Genomic DNA, 19,440 nt, shown 5'->3' with positions numbered 1-19,440 from the left:
AAAATGTTCTCTTGCCGTTTCTGATTTCTAACACACACTCACAGCTTTCGATGTGGTCTGATGCACTCCGTATGTTTTTCCATCGCCTTTTATGTGCGCGTTTATATGTAAATTTGCGTGAGCTTACTTTGTCGTTTAGATCAAAATATCTGAAAAAACTCTCCCCTCGACGAATTCAGGACAGAAGTTGTTGAAAATGGACAAAAGAGACAACTAGAGATTAAAACACGTTGCTTACTTTGTCGTTTAGATCGAAATATCTGAAAAAGCTCTCCCCTCGAAGAATTCAGGACAGAAGTTGTTGAAAGTGGACAAAAGAGACAACTAGAGATTAAAACACTAGGTGTAAACGGGTATCCGTCTCCCTCGTCTACTTGAGATCCGATCGACCAAAACTAATCTTAATACCAGGTGTAAACAGGGCCAAAGAATCTCCAGGGTTGGATTAACAGGCTTTCAAAGCCTGAACAATGAGCCACTGAACAGACAAATGTAAATCACAGCACTAAAGAACTCTCAGCTTTACTGGAGAGTAACACTTCCCCCAGACACTCGTCCACTGAATGAAAACACTGCAAAACAGGCTTTTCTTACTTAGCATTGTTTAGTTTTTATCCATTCAAAAATATGAAATGATAAGTCAGTAGTACCGATAGGTGAGCCATAGTTGAATCAGTCGACACAGATTTTCAAAATGAGGGACAGGCCACAAATCCATGAGTACAGTATGCAAAACTGTGGGAATGGATTGTGAATTTTTGGGTACGGATTGAAAATTCGTGGGTACGGATTAGTAATCCATGGGCGTGATTTGTAAAACAGAGGGAACCATTTAAAAACCTGTGAGTACGGGTTACAAACTGAGGGGACGAATTGCAAAACCCCACTAACTTGCCGGATCCGTTACTCACCTACCCCCACACCCTTGTCCCGGGACCTCGGAATAAAAAATAAAATAAAAAAAAGCAAGAAAAATCTGTTTTTACATGATACAACCCCTTCAAAAGTGAATGCAATAAGGGCTATAAGGTTAAAGGCAGAGCAGCAGGTTGTGTTAGAGGAAAGGTCTGAATAATGAAAACAGAAAACGTGAGTAAATGAATCCCAGGGTGTGACTGTTTACCTATCGTGTTGCCAGAGCTTCCGCTCTCGCTCTCCACTAACAGAGAGAGCGTCTATGTTCATAAACCGACTTAGGAGTGTTTCCACTTTCCACGAATACAGTTGAAGACTTTTTCTAAAGCAGTAGTATATACAGTATATATAAGTCATTAGATCATATTAATGACCAAAAATCTTTCAATATAAACTAATTTATTCTGATAAATGACTTAACTCAAACACTCTCTATTTTTCAGGATTCGTCCACAGTTGGCAAAGGAAAAGATAGAGGGATGTCACATCTGCACATTCGTGACCCCTGGGGAGCCCCAGGTCGTCCTAGGAAAAGACAAGGCCTTTACGTTTGACTATGTTTTTGACATGGACTCGCAGCAGGAGAGTGTCTACAGCAACTGCACCGAGAAACTCATCGAAGGCTGTTTTGAAGGATATAATGCCACTATCTTCGCCTATGGACAGGTAAGACTGTAAAATGACAAGAAACTGAATATTCCATTGATGTAGTGCAGTTAGTCAGTCCACACTGAAAATCCTTAGGTTTGCAGGAGTACTCCATCTTAAGTACCATTGGGAAGTCCGGTTCATTTTAGTGAATTGGCCCAGTTGAACTGTTTAATAGAACGAGTCCAAAAAACAATTCACTGATTCACGGCTTGTTACGTATTCTTGTTTTATAGGGGAACATTTCGATTTTTCCATGAGTACAAAACAAGCATTTATGGTTCTTACATGTTTTGTTCATCCTGATAATCTTCACAAATGAATACTAATTTTAAGTATTTTAAAGTGTAAATCAGTGGCCAGAGGTAAAAAGCTAAGCTAGGCTATAAACGAACCACACACTTCCGACAAACAACTCTTTATTTTAAATAAAAAAAACATTTTCACTGAAAGTTTAAGTTAGAATAGTTTAAGTTAGAAGAGCATGATTATAAGTAAGCACAAGGCTTGTTAGAGATGAGTTTAACTTTTCGTCGTGATGATGATTAATGTCCCTCATAGTCCCATTTAGCCACTTGTTAGCAACTGACTTTTTAAAAGACATTAAAAGCTTTAAAAATCACAAGAGGGTGTATTTTATGTTGTAGAAATAAAAGTGAAAATATGTTGATCTTGTGTTCACCACAGACATTATTTCATGCATTTAACAAAAAGCCCATAAAAAAAAAAAATTTGATTCGGGACGGTGGAAGTGCTAACTCGGAAATGCTACACATCAAGCAAAGCAAAAAACCCTGAAACTTCTGTCAGAACCTGAACCACAGACATGTTCTGACAAGAACACTGCTATCTTTTCTCTTTTTTCACACTAATAGATTACTAAAAAGATCTAATTCCTTCAACACAAATGCATTTGTAAGTGTATTACATCTCAAGTTCTTACATTCAATCATGACAAATTTTTTTTTTTTTTTAACTCTCCCTAGTGAGAGTCCCTAACTCTTCGTCAGTCTTTCTTTGGCTTAGTTAATTCTCCCTCTGTCGTTCGAGGGTCTTGTCTTTCTGTCAGCGTCTCTTTCAGTGGGTGATGAGGCACAGGCCCTGTGTGTGTCATTCCTCTATGTGTCTATGGCAACAGAGACCCCAAACTTCTTTTGTCTGGGCTGTCTCCCTCCTCTGTTGCCCCTGCTAAAAGAAAATGTCTCTGCTTCACATTTACCACACATATCAACAGCATTACATTTACATTTTAGTCATTTAGCAGACGCTTTTATCCAAAGCGACTTACAACTGAGGACTAAACCAAGCGAGTCATCGAGAAGAGGCAAAAGCAACGCAAGAAGTGCTCAAAATACAAAGTTCAGCCATAGCTCGGAGTAGCATAAGGCAGGCAAGTGAGGATTTAGAGGAAAGTCTTTTTTTTTTTTTTTTTTTTTTTTTAAGTTAAGTGCTCCCGGAAGAGATGAGTTTTCAGTTGTCTTTTGAATGTTGTCAGGGATTCTGCATTCCGGATGAGGGTGGGGAGATCATTCCACCAGCATGGAACCGTGAATGAGAATGTTCTGGAGAGTGATTTTGTGCCCCGCTGTGATGGTACCACGAGCCGTCGCTCATTGACCGATCGTAGGCTTCTGGTAGGGATGTAGACTTGTAGTAGTGAGTGGAAGTAGGAGGGAGCTGAACCTGTGGTCAATCTGTAAGCAAGCGTCAAAGCCTTGAACTTGATGCGAGCAGCGAGTGGTAGCCAGTGCAGAGAGATGAGCAGAGGAGTGACGTGGGCCCTTTTGGGCTCGTTGAAGACCAGACGAGCTGCAGCATTCTGGATCATTTGTAGAGGTTTAGTTGCACATGATGGAAGTCCAGCCAGAAGAGCATTGCAGTAATCAAGCCTAGAAATGACCAAGGCCTGGACGAGAAGTTGTGTTGCATGCTCAGTTAGGAAAGGCCTGATCTTCCTGATGTTGTGCATAGCAAACCTGCATGATCGAGCTGTCTTTGTAATGTGGTCTGTGAAGGTCAGCTGATCATCAAAGATTACTCCAAGATTTCTGACCGACCTTGATGGGGTGATTGAGGATGAATCTACCTGGATAGTGAGGTCGTGCTGAAGAGACGGATTGGCAGGGAGGACGAGAAGCTCAGTCTTTGCCAGGTTGAGCTGCAGGTGATGTTCCTTCATCCATGCCGAGATGTCCGCCAGACAGCTTGAGATCCGTACAGCTACTGTGGGATCATCTGGTTGAAATGAGAGGTAGAGCTGGGTGTCATCAGCATAGCAATGGTAAGAGAAACCATGTGCCTGTATGATGGGTCCCAGTGATGTAGCACATGCAGGTTTTCCACAAGACCATGTTGTCCAACGTTTTTTTTTCCCTGTGCCTTCTTTTTAAAGTGCACCTATTATTAAAAGGTTCCTAAGACTAAGATTCCTCAGGCTCTCATGCAATACCCTTTAATTTTTTCATAATATACATTGCACCTCACCTAATTTTTCAAAGCTGAAAACGGTTCCTTCGAAGATTCAGTCTCTCTAAACCCCTCCTTTCCACAAACCTACTCTGCTCGGATTGGTCAGATGTCCCAGTCTGTTGTGATTGGTCTACTCAGCTCTGAATGGTCAGATGTCCCAGTCTGTTGTGATTGGTCTACTCTGCTCGGATTGGTCAGATGTCCCAGTCTGTTGTGATTGGTCTACTCAGCTCGGATTGGTCAGATGTCCCAGTCTGTTGTGATTGGTCTACTCAGCTCTGAATGGTCAGATGTCCCAGTCTGTTGTGATTGGTCTACTCTGCTCGGATTGGTCAGATGTCCCAGTCTGTTGTGATTGGTCTACTCAGCTCTGAATGGTCAGATGTCCCAGTCTGTTGTGATTGGTCTACTCTGCTCGGATTGGTCAGATGTCCCAGTCTGTTGTGATTGGTCTACTCTGCTCGGATTGGTCAGATGGCCCAGGCTGTTGTGATTGGTCTACTCTGCTCGGATTGGTCAGATGTCCTAGTCTGTTGTGATTGGTCTACTCTGCCCGGATTGGTCAGATGTCCAAGTCTGTTGTGATTGGTCTACTCTGCCCGGATTGGTCAGATGTCCAAGTCTGTTGTGATTGGTCTACTCTGCCCGGATTGGTCAGATGTCCCAGTCTGTTGTGATTGGTCTACTCTGCCCGGATTGGTCAGATGTCCAAGTCTGTTGTGATTGGTCTACTCTGCCCGGATTGGTCAGATGTCCCAGTCTGTTGTGATTGGTCTACTCTGCTCTGATTGGTCAGATGTCCCAGTCTGTTGTGATTGGTCTACTCAGCTCTGATTAGTCAGATGTCCCAGTCTGTTGTGATTGGTCTACTCAGCTCTGATTGGTCAGATGTCCCAGTCTGTTGTGATTGGTCTACACTGCTCGGATTGGTCAGATGGCCCAGTCTGTTATGATTGGTCTACTCTGCTCTGATTGGTCAGATGTCCCAGTCTGTTGTGATTGGTCTACTCAGCTCTGATTAGTCAGATGTCCCAGTCTGTTGTGATTGGTCTACTCAGCTCTGATTAGTCAGATGTCCCAGTCTGTTGTGATTGGTGTATCACGTACCATATATGAATTACAGAAAACAGCATCACAATCTGCCATTGGTTGGTCAAACAGATAGTACCACCCCCAACTCATGCCATTGGTTGAGCCAATATTGCCATATTGGGCTGGATAAAATGTAACAATAACAATGTGATTTAATCTGTAATTCCAGCAGAAGCTCTATGCTAGCACTATTGGCAGATTTTGAAATATGACAGATGTAATGAATGTTTTTCAACTCTCATTTGCATAAAGTTGAACATGTCTCAACATGTTGATGCTCTAACTTGTTTCACTCTACTATCAATCCCACATTTCTCTTTACTCAATTCATGGGGGTGGGGGGCTTTTTTGTTTAAACCCATTGTAACTCTTGCCACTTTATTTATGTATTTTTGTTATGTTTGTACAAACTGAGAAACAAGTCAAAAAATGTTTTTGTGATATAGATTTTAGTCAATAAATGTAAATAAAAAAATACAAGCTTCACATTTTTCTGTTTAAACCCTCCAGAAGTCTTGCCCCATTGGCTTCCATTGTAACTGCATTACTGTAAAATGTTTGGTTTTTTTAGGTTTCGACAAACTGAGGAATTACTGAGTCAATTACTTTTGTAGTATATATATATATTTAAGTCAACTCTTGTAATTTTATTTTTAAATACAAACTTCATACAACAATACAAGCTTTTTTTCTTGTTGATTTGTATTTTTATATTTTTTTATAAAATATATATTTTTATTTATAAATAAAAATATATATTTATTTATAAATAAAAATATATATTTATTTATAAATACATTTATTTATAAATTTTTATTTATAAAATAAATTGAGGGAACTCCATTTATTTTATTATTTTTTGGGGGTAGTTGAAAGCATGTATATGGTCATTGCATGTATATCGCAGTTGATGCTCCATGGTTTTAGTGGAAAATGATCTGAAATATTTCTCAATGCACAAGTAGAAACTTCAAAACACCAAAAGTTGATAATATCTTCTGTTTGATTGGTCTTGTTTTATCTAACCTCCTCCTGAATCTTTTCAGACTGGTTCGGGAAAGACGTACACCATGGGCACGGGCTTTGACGTGAACATCGTGACGGATGAGGAGTTGGGAATTATACCACGGGCGATCGCCCACCTCTTCAGGGGTATCGAGGAGCGCAGACAGGCCGCCACAGAACAAGGGCGACCCGTACCCGAGTTTAAGATCAACGCCCAGTTCTTAGAGGTGAATAACAACCTCCACTGTTCTCTTGTGGTCTAGTTTCATCTAAGCTCTGGAAAATAGCAATCTTACGACTGACAGACGTGTTATTTCTGGTGTTAATGAAGGTGAAGATGTTGAGTTATCTCTCCATATCAGCACTGAGGTTTAAATTCATCCTCTGATTGGGTTAGCGGAGCTGCCATCATGTCGGCATGCAAAGGGTGGTGTTGACAGAGCGCCACAAATAACACGCCTGTCGTACCATTGGCAGGCGTTAGAGATTTTAGCATGCATGTCTGAACTTGGCTAATTAATTACCCAACCACTCCTGCATGTCTATAACTGTCTAAGGTGCAGTGTTTTGTTTCATAGTTGTACAATGAGGAGGTGCTGGACCTGTTCGATTCGACTCGAGATGCTGAGGCCCGCAAGCAGAAATCCCACATTAAGATCCATGAAGATGCCAATGGAGGAATTTACACAGTGGGAGTCACAACACGAACCGTTAGCTCAGAAGCAGAGGTTGGCTTTCTACTAGGGTTTGCAGACATGTCTTGAGCCTCTCTGCACTTGCTCAAATTGATTTTTAAAATGTGTTTTTATTCAAATGAAGCTCACATGTGTTTTCAGGGATCCCCCCCCCCTCGAAAAATAAACCGCTATCTTTATTTTATAAATGATCCAACTTACTATTTTAAACGTACCTTAAACTGACGATCAAAACTATGAAAAGTCCCACAGACTTTCATTTGAAGGGGTCAAAACTTTCATACAATAACTCTAATTGAGTTAAGCTTTATCCATCAAGTATCTATCACTAGCAAAGTCTAGCAACTAGCTTAGGAGATGCTAGCAATTTGTTAAATCATGCTAGCAACATGCTTAAACATACTAGCTATGTGTTAAGACACACTAGCATTTAACAACATGTTAGTGTTTTGGTAAGACATGCTAGTAACATGCTAATTCATGCTGGCAATGTATTAAAACCTGCTACAAACATGTTAGCAAAATGTAAAATAATGCTAGACACATGCTAAGACATGCAAACAACACGATAAATCATGTTAGGAAGCTTATCAAACTTTCAGACAAGGCTTTGGCTAGCCAGCATAAAAGTTTGTCCCAACCAACTTTACTTTCTAGATATACTTCATTTTAGATATACTTCATTTTTATTTATACGTTAATTTTAGCATTTAAAAAAAGTTTTTCAGTTTTGTTTATAAAAATAAATGTGTGTTATGTTTATTAGTCATATTTTGTTTAGATTTGTTAATACAAAATCCTCTTTAAGGTAATTAAATCGTTTTTTTTTTTTTTTTTTTTTAACATTTGATAAAAATACAATTTTTGTCATTTTATAAAAAATTATTGTTAGAAAAAAATAACTATTAGAAATCCCTGGTTATGATTTTTTTCATTAATATAAAATAAAGTTTTTCAAATAAAGTAATTCAAATATAAAAACATTTATATTATTTATATAGTAGTCTAGTAACTTATATTAATATTTCTATAAATAATTTAAAAACGTTTATCAGGGTTTTTTTTTTAGTTTATTGGTTCATCAATGAATGTTATGCTACATTGTTTCTACATCACTATCAATCGCTAAGTTATCTCAGTGCCGATCACCGAATTCTCTTCTCTGTCTCTTTCAGATGCTGCAGTGTCTCAAATTGGGCGCTCTGTCCCGCACCACCGCCAGCACTCAGATGAATGTCCAGAGCTCACGCTCCCATGCCATCTTCACCATCCACCTGTGCCAAGTTCGCGTCTGTGCCTCAGACAATGTAGGTTGTCAAATCTCCCACAGCTGGAAAACTTGTGTTTCTTGTGCTATTCAGTTATTTCACTTAGTCATATTCATTTCAATGATGACAACCTAGTCAAACTGTTAAAAGCTGTAATAATATAATCTAACTGCAGAGAACATCCTTCAGTTTTTCATTTTATGTCGCTTTTCCAGGACACCGAGAGCGATAACAGACTGGTGAATGGCTCCACAGAGATGAATGAGTTTGAGACGCTAACGGCTAAGTTTCACTTTGTGGATTTAGCCGGCTCTGAGCGACTGAAGAGAACAGGGGCCACAGGGGACCGGGCCAAAGAGGGCATCTCTATCAACTGTGGACTGGTAAGAACAGAAGTTAAAGTGGAAAGTGGCATGAACAATAAAATACTCACAGTTTCTCACAGTATTGCTACAAGACCTGTGTCGTTAACATGATTTCAGTATGATAAGTCGCTTAATAACCTTTTCTGTGTTTAGTCATATCCAGTTTTGCTACAAAACAATATTAAAGGATAGAATGAAGTAATATTGGGTATTGAATTATTATAAAGTATAATTATTTAAGCATGTTTACAGGATCTCTGGGAACTGGACTGATATACAGTATTAGTAAAATGAAGAGAGCTAAAATCTGGCAATAAAGACACCTGGGAAGTTTGATATTCCACATTACATCCATTCAAATGCACCTTCTGCAAGTGCGACTGCCACCTGGTGGCTTTCGGAGAACAAACACGCCATTACATTTTTTTATCATTTTTAATTATTTTACTTTTGTAATATTGTACTGTAAAGTAAAAAATCTGTATTTAAACTGAAGGCTGTTTTTTTTTTTTGCTGTGAAACACAAATGTATAAGAATCTTCATGCAGGTCTTGCCGAAAGTTTATCAAGCTCCTATTCTATAAATCAGAATTTATAGTGTATTTTTGAAACATTTATGTATTCTGGAGCTTGATGTGCCATGTATCTTTGTTTCCATAAAACAAAATGATAACAGCATGCAGGTTTGAAACAATATGATCGCGAGTAAAATTACTATATTTATTTCTGATTGAATGATTCTTTTAATGTGAGTCATTTTGCTGCTATCGCCTCTGATAACTAATAATTTTGGCTTTGTTTTGTGGTGGTAAAGTTAGCTCTGGGCAATGTGATCAGCGCTCTGGGTGACAGGAGCAAACGCTCCTCACATGTGCCTTACCGAGACTCCAAACTCACTCGCCTGCTTCAAGATTCCCTGGGAGGAAACAGGTACATTTTCCCCATTTCTTTTTTTTTTTTTAGACATTTTATTAGGCCCTAATCCAGGTATTTCTGCCGTTTTTAGTTGTTGTTTTTTTTCAAATGTTGCTTCTCCCTTGTGACCTCCAGTCAGACGACGATGATCGCCTGCATCAGTCCGTCAGACAGAGACTTCATGGAGACCCTGAACACGCTGAAATATGCCAACCGCGCTCGCAACATCAAGAACAAAGTGATGGTGAACCAGGACCGGGCCAGTCAACAGATCAGCGCTCTGAGAACAGAGATCGCCCGTCTGCAAATCGAGCTCATGGAGTACAAGACGGTTTGTGCTGCGATGTTTAGTCCAGATTTTTTTCAAGTTTGTATCCGAATTTCACTTTAATGTGTATAATATGTTATGTAAATATTATATTATTATATTGGAACTTAGTTTTCCTAATTTAAATGAGTAGAATTATTATTTGTAATAATTTTAATTAAACAAATTTAAAATGACAATAATATGTTAAATTGTATGTATTTTTGAAACAGGGCAAGCGTATGGTTGGCGAGGATGGACTGGAAAGCATCAATGACATGGTGCATGAGAACTCCATGCTGCAGACAGAAAACAATAACCTGCGTGTACGAGTGAAGGCAATGCAGGAAACCATCGACGCCCAGAGAGCCAGACTCACCCAGCTACTGAGCGACCAGGCCAACCAGACCCTCGCCAGAGCAGGTACCCACAGGCCCTGTTTACACCTGCTATTAAGATCGGATCACAAGTAGACGAGGGAGACGGATAGCCGTTTACAGATGGAGTTTTAATCCGCTTTTGTCCACTTTCAACCACTTCTGTCCTGATTTCTTCGAGGGGAGGGTCTATGGGCGGGTAATGCATGTGTTTTTTCAGACCTTTCAATCTAATGGATGAAATAAGCTCTCGCAATGTACATATGAACGCGGTCAGAGGAAAAAACACAGAGAACATTCTTTCGTTTCTGCACTGATAGCCGCAAGACCACACCGAACACCGCATGTGCGTGTTAGAAATCTGGAATGGTGAGAGAACATTGTGTTTGGTATGTTTTTCAACCTCAAACCAAACTTGGGTTTTCAGCCGACAAAGTTTAAATCCCACATCTGGCTAGCGCGCTTCCCTTAATGTTTACACATCAGGTCAGTTGGCTGAGAGTAGTTGGTCTTTTGTGGCTGTTTAAACACATTCGACCACGTGAGCGTCTACCCGTTTACACCTGTATTTAGCGTCGTCCACTTGTGATCCGATTGACTAAAACGCATCTTAATACCAGGTGTAAACAGGGCCACAATGACATAAATTAAATATCAGATCTTTTAGATAATGCTTAGCATTAATAATACATAGCAAGACACATCAAATGTCCCCTCAACTCAGTATGAAACACTTTACAATAAGGTTTTGTTTGTTAACATGAACTAACAATGTTTGTAATGGATTTATTAACCTTTCTTAATGTTAGTTAATTAAATTTCATGTTATAGTTCACACTGCATTAACTAATGCTAACAGATACAGTACATATTTTGGTCTTAAAAATGTATTAGTAATGCTAAGATTAACATTAGTTAAATTTAATAAATGCATTAGAAGTATTGTTGTATTATTAGTATTGTAAACTAATGTTTCATTTGAAACCTTATTGTAATTTTTTACCAGTGCAACTTTATTTGGACTCTTTCTGGAGCATGGTGGGAAGTTAATAATATTGCTTTTTTTCACAATACTGACTATTTGTCATGTTTAAACACTGCAGTGGTATCCAAATTGTTTTAAGAAAAATTATCAAATGTATATTTTTAATATTGAGAAATATAAGTGTATCAATAACTATAATTCAGCGGGTAGTTCCAAACAGCATATCCGTTACCCATTCTGTTGTTTTGTTTTCTTAAAATTCAATAATTTAATTATTCTGTATGTTTAATGTTTACCACCAGAAAATGACAAATACATATAATTTGGTTTTAATTGTTATCAGACTTATTGTGGTAACAGGGTTGTAATTTGTAAACCGGGTTAGTATCAGGCTTGAATACTCAAAAACATAAAACTTCATATAATATTTAGTTTGATATTCTGAAGTGGATAACTTTTGTTATGGAGATTAAGCACTTCCTTTTACTGACCTTTTTGATCAAATGTGAATCACCTACACAATGTGGATTATTTCCTTGCGCTGGTTTTACATAACCAACAAAAAAATTAATTACTTGGCTAAAACAATTGAATTACCCAAACTTTTTTTACAGGTGAAGGAAGTGAAGAGATCGGAAACATGATCCACAATTATATCAAAGAGATTGAGGAGCTCAGGTAATGTATGCAAACACAGTACGCCCATATCTTAGAAGTTTTTAAACATCTGTATGTGTAATGTTTGTGTGTTGTGTGCTCTTTAGGGCAAAGCTATTGGAGAGTGAAGCTGTGAATGAAAACCTGCGGAAGAACCTGTCCCGCGCCTCCACCCGCTCCTCATTTTACGCCGGCCCGACTTCCATTACCCCCGGCCACCTTGCACCTGAAAAAGATGCCGCAGACATCATAGAAATCGCAAAGAAAGACCTGCAGAAACTGAAGAAAAAGGAGAAGAAGAAAAAGAAGAGGTAAGCTACTGACATTGATGGAACATGAAACTCGGATTTCCTTTTTCTCCTTGGACAAAGGAGGGTGTGTCAGGGATTGTTTTGATCTGCTGTATGCCTCCAATATATGGTGTACAATTTCTATGCTTCCTCACTGCATCTTCATTGTTGATGAGTTGCTCTCGATAGCAAACGTTTGAAAAATCCTCTCATTTTTGTCTTTTCTATTGCTTTGGTAACAACAGCTTCTCTGATTGGTGGATCTCACTATAGAATTGTGGGTAATGTAGTACTTCACCAGTAATTCTGAGTGCGCTGATGAAGTATTTTTGTAGGCCAACACGGAAGTTAGCATCACCCTGGATCACATGGCAAAAATCCAGTAGGATTTTTCTTTTGGCCTTTGGATTATTGCAGAAAATAAGCTTTGTGACCAACAAAAGTTTTGTTAGTCATGATAATTTTCACAAATTAATACAGCTTGAATTTTGAAGCCAGAAGAAAAAAGCTAAAAGCGGGCTATAAACCATGCTCTGTCACTTTCACTTAGCTTCCTTCGGCCAACCATTTCTGTCTTTAGTTAAAAATAATAATTAAAAAAAAAAACATATTCCCTGGAAGTTTAAATTAGAATAGAACCCATTATGTCACTCCCCACTCTATACTGGGGAGGTTTGTTTACATCAGATCCTTTTATTCAGAAAACAAAAGAAAAAGCTTCAAAGTATATGAATTTGGAAGTATTCCTGTTCCTCACGTGTTCTTCTCTGCATCATCTTTGGCACTGCGGTTCCTCTTACTCTCACCTCTCACCCCCTCACTCTTGAAGACTTCAGCAGATGGATGAAGGTGCTCATGAAGATCTTGAGAACGCCAGGTTGGAGAATGTCATAAAATGCTGTTGTTCCACTAACCGTATAGTCACCGCACCCTGGAAAACTTGACCCATTGCTCTTCCCTCTTCTTTTCTCTAATATAACATGATAAACGTCAATGGTTTAAAGGTTTAGAATCTGTTTCAAAACCTAGTGAGCTGCCTTGCTGTCTGTTGTCTACGTAGTCAGCTACCTTAGTTGAAAGAGAGCCCTATAAGTAAATGACCTTAAACATGCAGCAACTCCAAATAGCACTCCTCGAGAGTTTGGTGTTAGCGTGTTGCTAAGCTAACAATGTGTTACTAAGAAAACAACAATGGTAAGTACAAAAGTAGAATAGAAGTCCATTTGTAATCAGATTGAGCTATTCTTATTGATTCTTGTCAACTTTGAGTGACTTCTAAGTATTAAAGATAAGATTTTCTCTCAGATTAATGTTAGCATGTTGCTAGGCTAATGAACAAAGCATAAAACTACATAGCACACACAAATAGATGTCTTGTCTGAAAAGAAATTACAGTGTGGGATCTGGAATTGCCTTATCCTTGAAGTGATGCTGCCTTTGAAGTATAGTTATGCAGCATAGTTATGCTACCTACTCTGTTGGGAGCACATCTATGTTGCCTTAAAATGCTGTCTAGATATGTAGCTCACTAAGATTTGGAACAAAGCTCTTTCATTCTCTGTTGGGTTTTATTCTAGAGCCCTTTAAGGTGTGTAATCAACTCATATTCACGACACGTTTGATCAATATGTGATGTCGCTTCAGAGTTTAACAGTAGCCAATAATAAAGCGCAACTGATTCACTAACACTGACTGATTTAATCAGTTATTAACAGATCTTGGAATCTAGTGATTTAAAGACCCCATGAAATTTGAAGTTTTGGACTCCCCTTCAATATACAGTACATTAACACTGCAAAGTAAATGTGATTGTCAACAATTCCATGAGGTCTTTTAGTAGATTGCGGCAATAAATTTGACATTTCATGACATTTTTCTGATGTTACAGTGTCATAAAGGAGGAGGGGCCAGATAACGAGCAGGATAAAGAGGCCTCCGAGAGAGCCAATGAAGAGCCAGAAATGGTCAGTTAAAAACTCACCCTTGTGTGTTCAAAAGATATGCTGATTTAAATTTGTTCTTTTTTTTTTTACTGTCCCTGGGATTCTACAAGGCAAAACATTGTTTCTAATAATCCCAATACTTCTGTAGGATGGGAGTGATCATGATGAAGGTGAGGAAGCCGAGGGTGAGGAAGAGGAGGATGAGATGGAAGTGGATAGCTCTGATGAGTCTGACTCTGAGCTGGAGGAAAAAGGTAAAATTCATGCTTTTAATTTGTATTGGCCAGGTCTTTTTTTTTAATTTAAGTTATGGAAGCTTGTTTCCGCAACGAAATATATAAAAAAATGTAAAGATTTGGTTTTCCACAATTCCAATTTTTTTTCTCACAACTGCGAGTTTAAATATTTCAATACTGAGTGTTTTTTAAGCGATTGCGAGTTTATATCTCGCAATTTTGACTTATTTTCTCAGAATTGCGACTTTATTTCTCTGAACTGTGAGTTTATATCTTGCAATTCTGAGAAAGTCATAAATGCGAGATGTAAACTCGCAACTGCAAGAAAAAAAGTCAGAATTGTGAGATAAAAAGATAATTATATTTTAAATTGCTTTATTATGTGGCAAAAACAAGCTTCCATAATAAGTCTTGCAGAAAATTGCATTTGATTTTTTTTTTAAACTCTTAATGTAAGAATAAAAATAATATAATGGACACCCTAGTGGAAAAAAACCTAGTACAGTAAAAATCCTTGACAAATCACTTGACACTTCCTGATATACATATTAAAATTCAACTTTATTTGGAGTACTTCTTTATTGCACAATACACATTTAATATCAATATTAATATTTTAAATTAAGGGAATACATATATAAATGTATTTAAATTTTATAGTATACTTATCATAAAATAAATGCATTTCAAATACATGTTGGTATATTTATTTTTCACTAGGACATAATATACAGTATATTTAAAGCTATGATAATATGTTCTGTCAATCTAGATTGCTATACACATAATGAAATATAATTTATTAAACTATTAATTTTAAACACAATTTTTAAATTGCATTTTAATTATTTAATTTGATCAACTCTTGTTCTTGTTGAATAAAAAACAACATTTCTGTGTATTTTGTGTGTTGACAGAGGACTTCCAGGCAGATCTGGCCAACATTACATGTGAGATCGCCATCAAACAGCGGCTGATCGATGAACTGGAGAACAGTCAGAGACGTCTGCACACGCTCAAACAACAGTATGAGCAGAAACTCATGATGTTGCAGAGCAAAATCAGGGACACACAGCTGGAGAGAGACCGCGTACTGCATAACATGGGTACAAAACACAATCATACACACATACGCAAGCATAATTAAGCAATTTATACTAATATGCGAGTATAAGCACTTCAAAAACATGACTATCTATCAAACGTTTGGAATGTTTTAATGTTTTGAAATAAGCCTCTTATGCTCACCAAGGCTGCATTTATTTGATCAAAAATACAGTAAAAATCATCAACTTTTGACTGGTATAGTGTAAATGAAATTATGCACCTGCAACCTCAGTCTTTTAGTACATCTGTACTGCCCTCTTCTGGTTTGTTTTGGAAACAGCTTGAATGAAAATGCAAATGCACAAATAATAATAATTATTAAAAAACGTTAGAGGCCTTTTTCACACTGCACTCTTAAAGCAAACTGTTAGCACAGCGTAAGTGGCACTGCCGCGTAACTGTAGAAGCGTGACGTTTCTGTTTGAAGTTGAGATTTCACATTTCTATACAGGCTCAGTGGAGACATGTACGGAGGAGAAAGCAAAGAAGATTAAATCGGAATACGAGAAGAAGCTAAACTCCATGAATAAGGAGTTGCAGAAACTGCAGTCGGCACAGAAGGAGCACGCACGCCTGCTGAAGAACCAATCACAGTACGAGAAACAGCTAAGGAAACTACAGCAGGAAGTGACTGAGATGAAGAAAACCAAGGTACCGTATGTTTGTGGATTTTTACTGTTGCTCATACTAAAGGGTAGTTCAAGCTGATCCGGGGAACCATCACTGTACTGTGTCTAATCGTTTGTTATGATGGTGACTCTGTTGCGTTCAGGTTGGTCTGATGAAACAGATGAAGGAGCAACAGGAGAGGAACCGAGTCACAGAGACCCGCCGCAACCGAGAGATCGCCACACTTAAGAAGGACCAGCGCAAACAGGAGGTGACACACTGTACCCTGAACAGCCCCAGAGAATTATGGGATATTCTCAGATACAATCCCTGCTCATTCTCTCCTTTTGTTTTGTCTTTCTTGTCTCGTTTAGCACCAACTGAGGCAGCTTGAGGCTCAAAAGAGGCAGCAGGAGCTTGTTTTACGCAGGAGGGCAGAGGAGGTGACAGAACCTGGATTATTTGGGAATTACAATGTTTTGTTACAAAAGCGCTGGTTTGATGGCTGTAGCTGGTTGAAGGGAGTTCCACCAAAGCGGGTTTTTTTCTTTTCTCGAGTCTAGCGTATTCTTCCAATTATTTTTAACGGAAGCGTCATATTTTTAAAACGTCAGCAACGAGGCATTGGTCGTTTTCTTACCGGTCGCCGAGAGTTGAAGAATGTTTAACTTTGGGTAAAACACATCGCTCATCACTAGCTACATTTTCATTATAGATTTGCGCAAAACTTTTGCGATATTTTCAAAATGTCGATAAAAACTATTGCGAAATGACGGCATTTCTATTAATCGGTGTTATTAGAATCCAGTATTCCCGTAATTCGTTTAATAAGACGAGTAAAGTCTTCTGTCCAAACACACTGCGCCTTCTTTAAAAAATGATCGACTTTTACGTACGCCAGGCGACCTGTAAATACGGAAAAAGAAACTGTTTCCATTGCAGTTTTGCAAAATATTCCTTTTTCGAATTACCTGAAAAACCACCTCATGCGAGCGTAAAAACTTTTTTGCGGTATATGGGAGTATTCGCAAAATTTACGTGTTTCCATTAAGCGTATTTTCAATTTGCAATTTCAATTTGCGCAATTTGAAGGGTAATGGAATTGCGGCTACTGTCACTGGTTTCCCAGCCGTCCAATCACAGTGGAGGAGGGGCGGGACAAATACCACATCGTCACATTCTGCTTGTACAACAATTGCAAACGACAGCAACAAGCACATCTCTTCATCCAAAACGAGTGGAATTGTTACATTATGTTGACATTTTTATATTCAGAAACAAACTATTTGCGAAATCGGATACTAGTAACAGTTCCGTATCATAGCACATATAGCGTCTCAAATCGCAGGTGTTTTCAGCTGGCTTAAAATGCTTTGGTGAACACACAGCCTTAGAGACTCAACTTCTCAGAGATAGTTTTAACATAGTCTTATGAGTTTGGACTGAGATTAGCATTAGTAAATGATGATAGTATTTTAATTTTGGGGTGCACTAACCCCTTTAATCATTCACAGTATAACACCTAGAGAAAAAATATTAAGATTTTTGATTTGTAAAAGTTTTTTCCTGCTTCTTTGAATCAGATATCTGCCCTGAGACGCCAAGTGCGACCAGCATCAGGCAAGGTTAACCGCAAGATCAGTTTACCAGAGCCTTTGCAGGAGTCTTCACCCCGTGCGACTCCCATCCGACCACAAACCACCGGGGCCATGACTTATAACGGGACGAGGTAACGTGTGAGGTTTCATTTCAGATGGGTTGGCTCATGAGTGTTTGAGTGACTGATGTGGTTATGATATTTGTATTGAAGAAGGTACCAGATGAGAACAGGAGGAGTGTACTTTACCAGAACAGCACGGGCCAAATGGCAGTCGCTAGAGCGTCACATTAGTGACATAATCATGCAGAGGATGACCATCTCCAACATGGAGACCGAAATGATCCGCCTACTTAAGGTGACTCAGAACTTTTATTATTATATTATTATTTTATTATGAAAACTTAGGACAAATGGATAATGCTAATCAGATGAAAAACTGTAAACTTTTTCATTTTAAGCGAATTCGAGATTGGGTTAATTGACAAATCATTCGCTTAATTCTGTACAGCAACGTGAGGAGCTGACCAAACGCAGAGAGAAGGTGACGAAAAAGAGGGACAAGATCGCCAGCGAGGACACGGACGCCGACAGGACCGTCGTCTCTCTTAATGAAGAGATGGAGTCGCTGACCGCCAACATCGACTACATCAACGACAGCATCGCCGACTGCCAGGCCAACATCATGCAGATGGAAGAGGCCAAGGTACGTGTGAGAAACAGGAAATGTCAAGTCAAGTCACATTTATTTATATAGCGCTGACCTAATTTATGCAGCCTAATGATGTCACACCCTGAGAGTACATACAGTAAAATGATAATAATCTAGCAGCAGACCCTGTTTATGATGAGAAAAAATGTATTGCGGGTCAGAAATGTTTGATTCATTGGCTCAAAATCGCTTCACTTTAGGAGGAGGGAGATACAGTGGACGTCTCTGCTGTGATCAGCTCGTGCACGCTATCAGAGGCCCGTGTCCTGCTCGACCACTTCCTGTCAATGGCCATCAATAAGGTACGGGAGCTCAGTAGATTTTCATTTTGAAATTAGAGATGCTTAATATATTAATAATCACTGGTCAATATTAGTACTTTAACATAATTTGAATAAATTATCGTCATTTGGTTTCAAGAAAAAAAATATTTACACATAATTCTTATTTTGATTACATTTTTAATAATATAATATACCATTACATAACATAATATAATGTACAGTTTGGATACTACTGGATAGTGTACATTTTATGTTTTGACTTATGGCTTAGGGCTTTCAAGCCGCACAGAAGGAGTCTCAGATCAAAGTGATGGAGGGCCGTTTGAAACAGACGGAGATAAACAGCGCCACACAGAACCAGCTGCTCTTCCACATGCTCAAGGAGAAAGCCGAGCTCAACCCTGAGCTGGACGCCCTGCTCGGGAACGCTCTTCAAGGTCTGACATGCGCAAACACACGCTCATGTACAGCTGCTTGGTGTTTTCTTCCTTTTAAGTTTGATTTTGATTTGCTTTTGTCTTTTTGTTGCCTGAATTCAAACAGAACTAGGTAACGTGCCATCGGGTAAGTAGAGGCATCTAGAGCTGGCCCACCAGTGCATGTGTCTCCCTCAGACTAACAGCCAGTAACAGTAGAGCTGCATGGGTCTTGCCTAAACCCCCTGTGGACTTTACTCTGTGAAGAACATGCCTTTCAACTGTAAAAGAGCTTCTAATAAAGACCCATGGAGGACGTAGACTAGTTCAGCTGTTATTAGTTTGTAATAGTGTTAAATTCAGCTCTAAATCCAGTATTATACTGTATAATAATAATAATAATTAACATTTTAATTAACAATAACACAATATTTAGTGCTGGGCAAACTAATCGCGATTAATCGCATCCAAAATAAAAGTTTGTGTTTACATAGCACTCCTTATGTAATGATATTTTAATAGCACATTAATAAGAATGGTTATCATTT

At 38.5% G+C, this 19,440-nt stretch overlaps 1 protein-coding gene across 5 annotated transcripts in view; it reads left to right on the top strand.

The window, feature by feature from the left end:
* Window positions 1-19,440, top strand: part of LOC130092519 (kinesin-like protein KIF21A) — a 44,656-nt gene that overhangs the window by 14,358 nt on the left and 10,858 nt on the right. Inside the window, exons 2-24 of one of the 5 annotated variants that reach the window (XM_056260405.1) lie at window positions 1,359-1,581; window positions 6,171-6,356; window positions 6,708-6,857; window positions 8,000-8,131; window positions 8,308-8,475; window positions 9,272-9,387; window positions 9,508-9,703; window positions 9,913-10,102; window positions 11,656-11,719; window positions 11,806-12,009; window positions 12,818-12,865; window positions 13,877-13,952; window positions 14,080-14,185; window positions 15,085-15,273; window positions 15,726-15,925; window positions 16,047-16,154; window positions 16,258-16,326; window positions 17,467-17,612; window positions 17,697-17,838; window positions 17,992-18,186; window positions 18,393-18,494; window positions 18,748-18,913; window positions 19,020-19,040. In XM_056260405.1, coding sequence (XP_056116380.1) covers window positions 1,359-1,581; window positions 6,171-6,356; window positions 6,708-6,857; window positions 8,000-8,131; window positions 8,308-8,475; window positions 9,272-9,387; window positions 9,508-9,703; window positions 9,913-10,102; window positions 11,656-11,719; window positions 11,806-12,009; window positions 12,818-12,865; window positions 13,877-13,952; window positions 14,080-14,185; window positions 15,085-15,273; window positions 15,726-15,925; window positions 16,047-16,154; window positions 16,258-16,326; window positions 17,467-17,612; window positions 17,697-17,838; window positions 17,992-18,186; window positions 18,393-18,494; window positions 18,748-18,913; window positions 19,020-19,040 — 3,197 coding nt within the window. Of the gene's footprint in view, window positions 1-1,358; window positions 1,582-6,170; window positions 6,357-6,707; window positions 6,858-7,999; window positions 8,132-8,307; window positions 8,476-9,271; window positions 9,388-9,507; window positions 9,704-9,912; window positions 10,103-11,655; window positions 11,720-11,805; window positions 12,010-12,817; window positions 12,866-13,876; window positions 13,953-14,079; window positions 14,186-15,084; window positions 15,274-15,725; window positions 15,926-16,046; window positions 16,155-16,257; window positions 16,327-17,466; window positions 17,613-17,693; window positions 17,839-17,991; window positions 18,187-18,392; window positions 18,495-18,747; window positions 18,914-19,019; window positions 19,041-19,440 lie in introns of all 5 variants that reach the window. The other 4 variants (XM_056260404.1, XM_056260407.1, XM_056260406.1 and 1 more) reach the window with 4 other exon arrangements.

Source organism: Rhinichthys klamathensis, unplaced genomic scaffold (genome assembly GCF_029890125.1).
Source record: "Rhinichthys klamathensis goyatoka isolate OS25496 unplaced genomic scaffold, OSU_Roscu_1.1 h1tg000176l_1, whole genome shotgun sequence".
Classification (NCBI taxonomy): Eukaryota; Metazoa; Chordata; class Actinopteri; order Cypriniformes; family Leuciscidae; genus Rhinichthys; species Rhinichthys klamathensis.
Note: the sequence above shows the minus strand (reverse complement) of the source record. Positions and strands in the feature narration are given on the sequence as shown.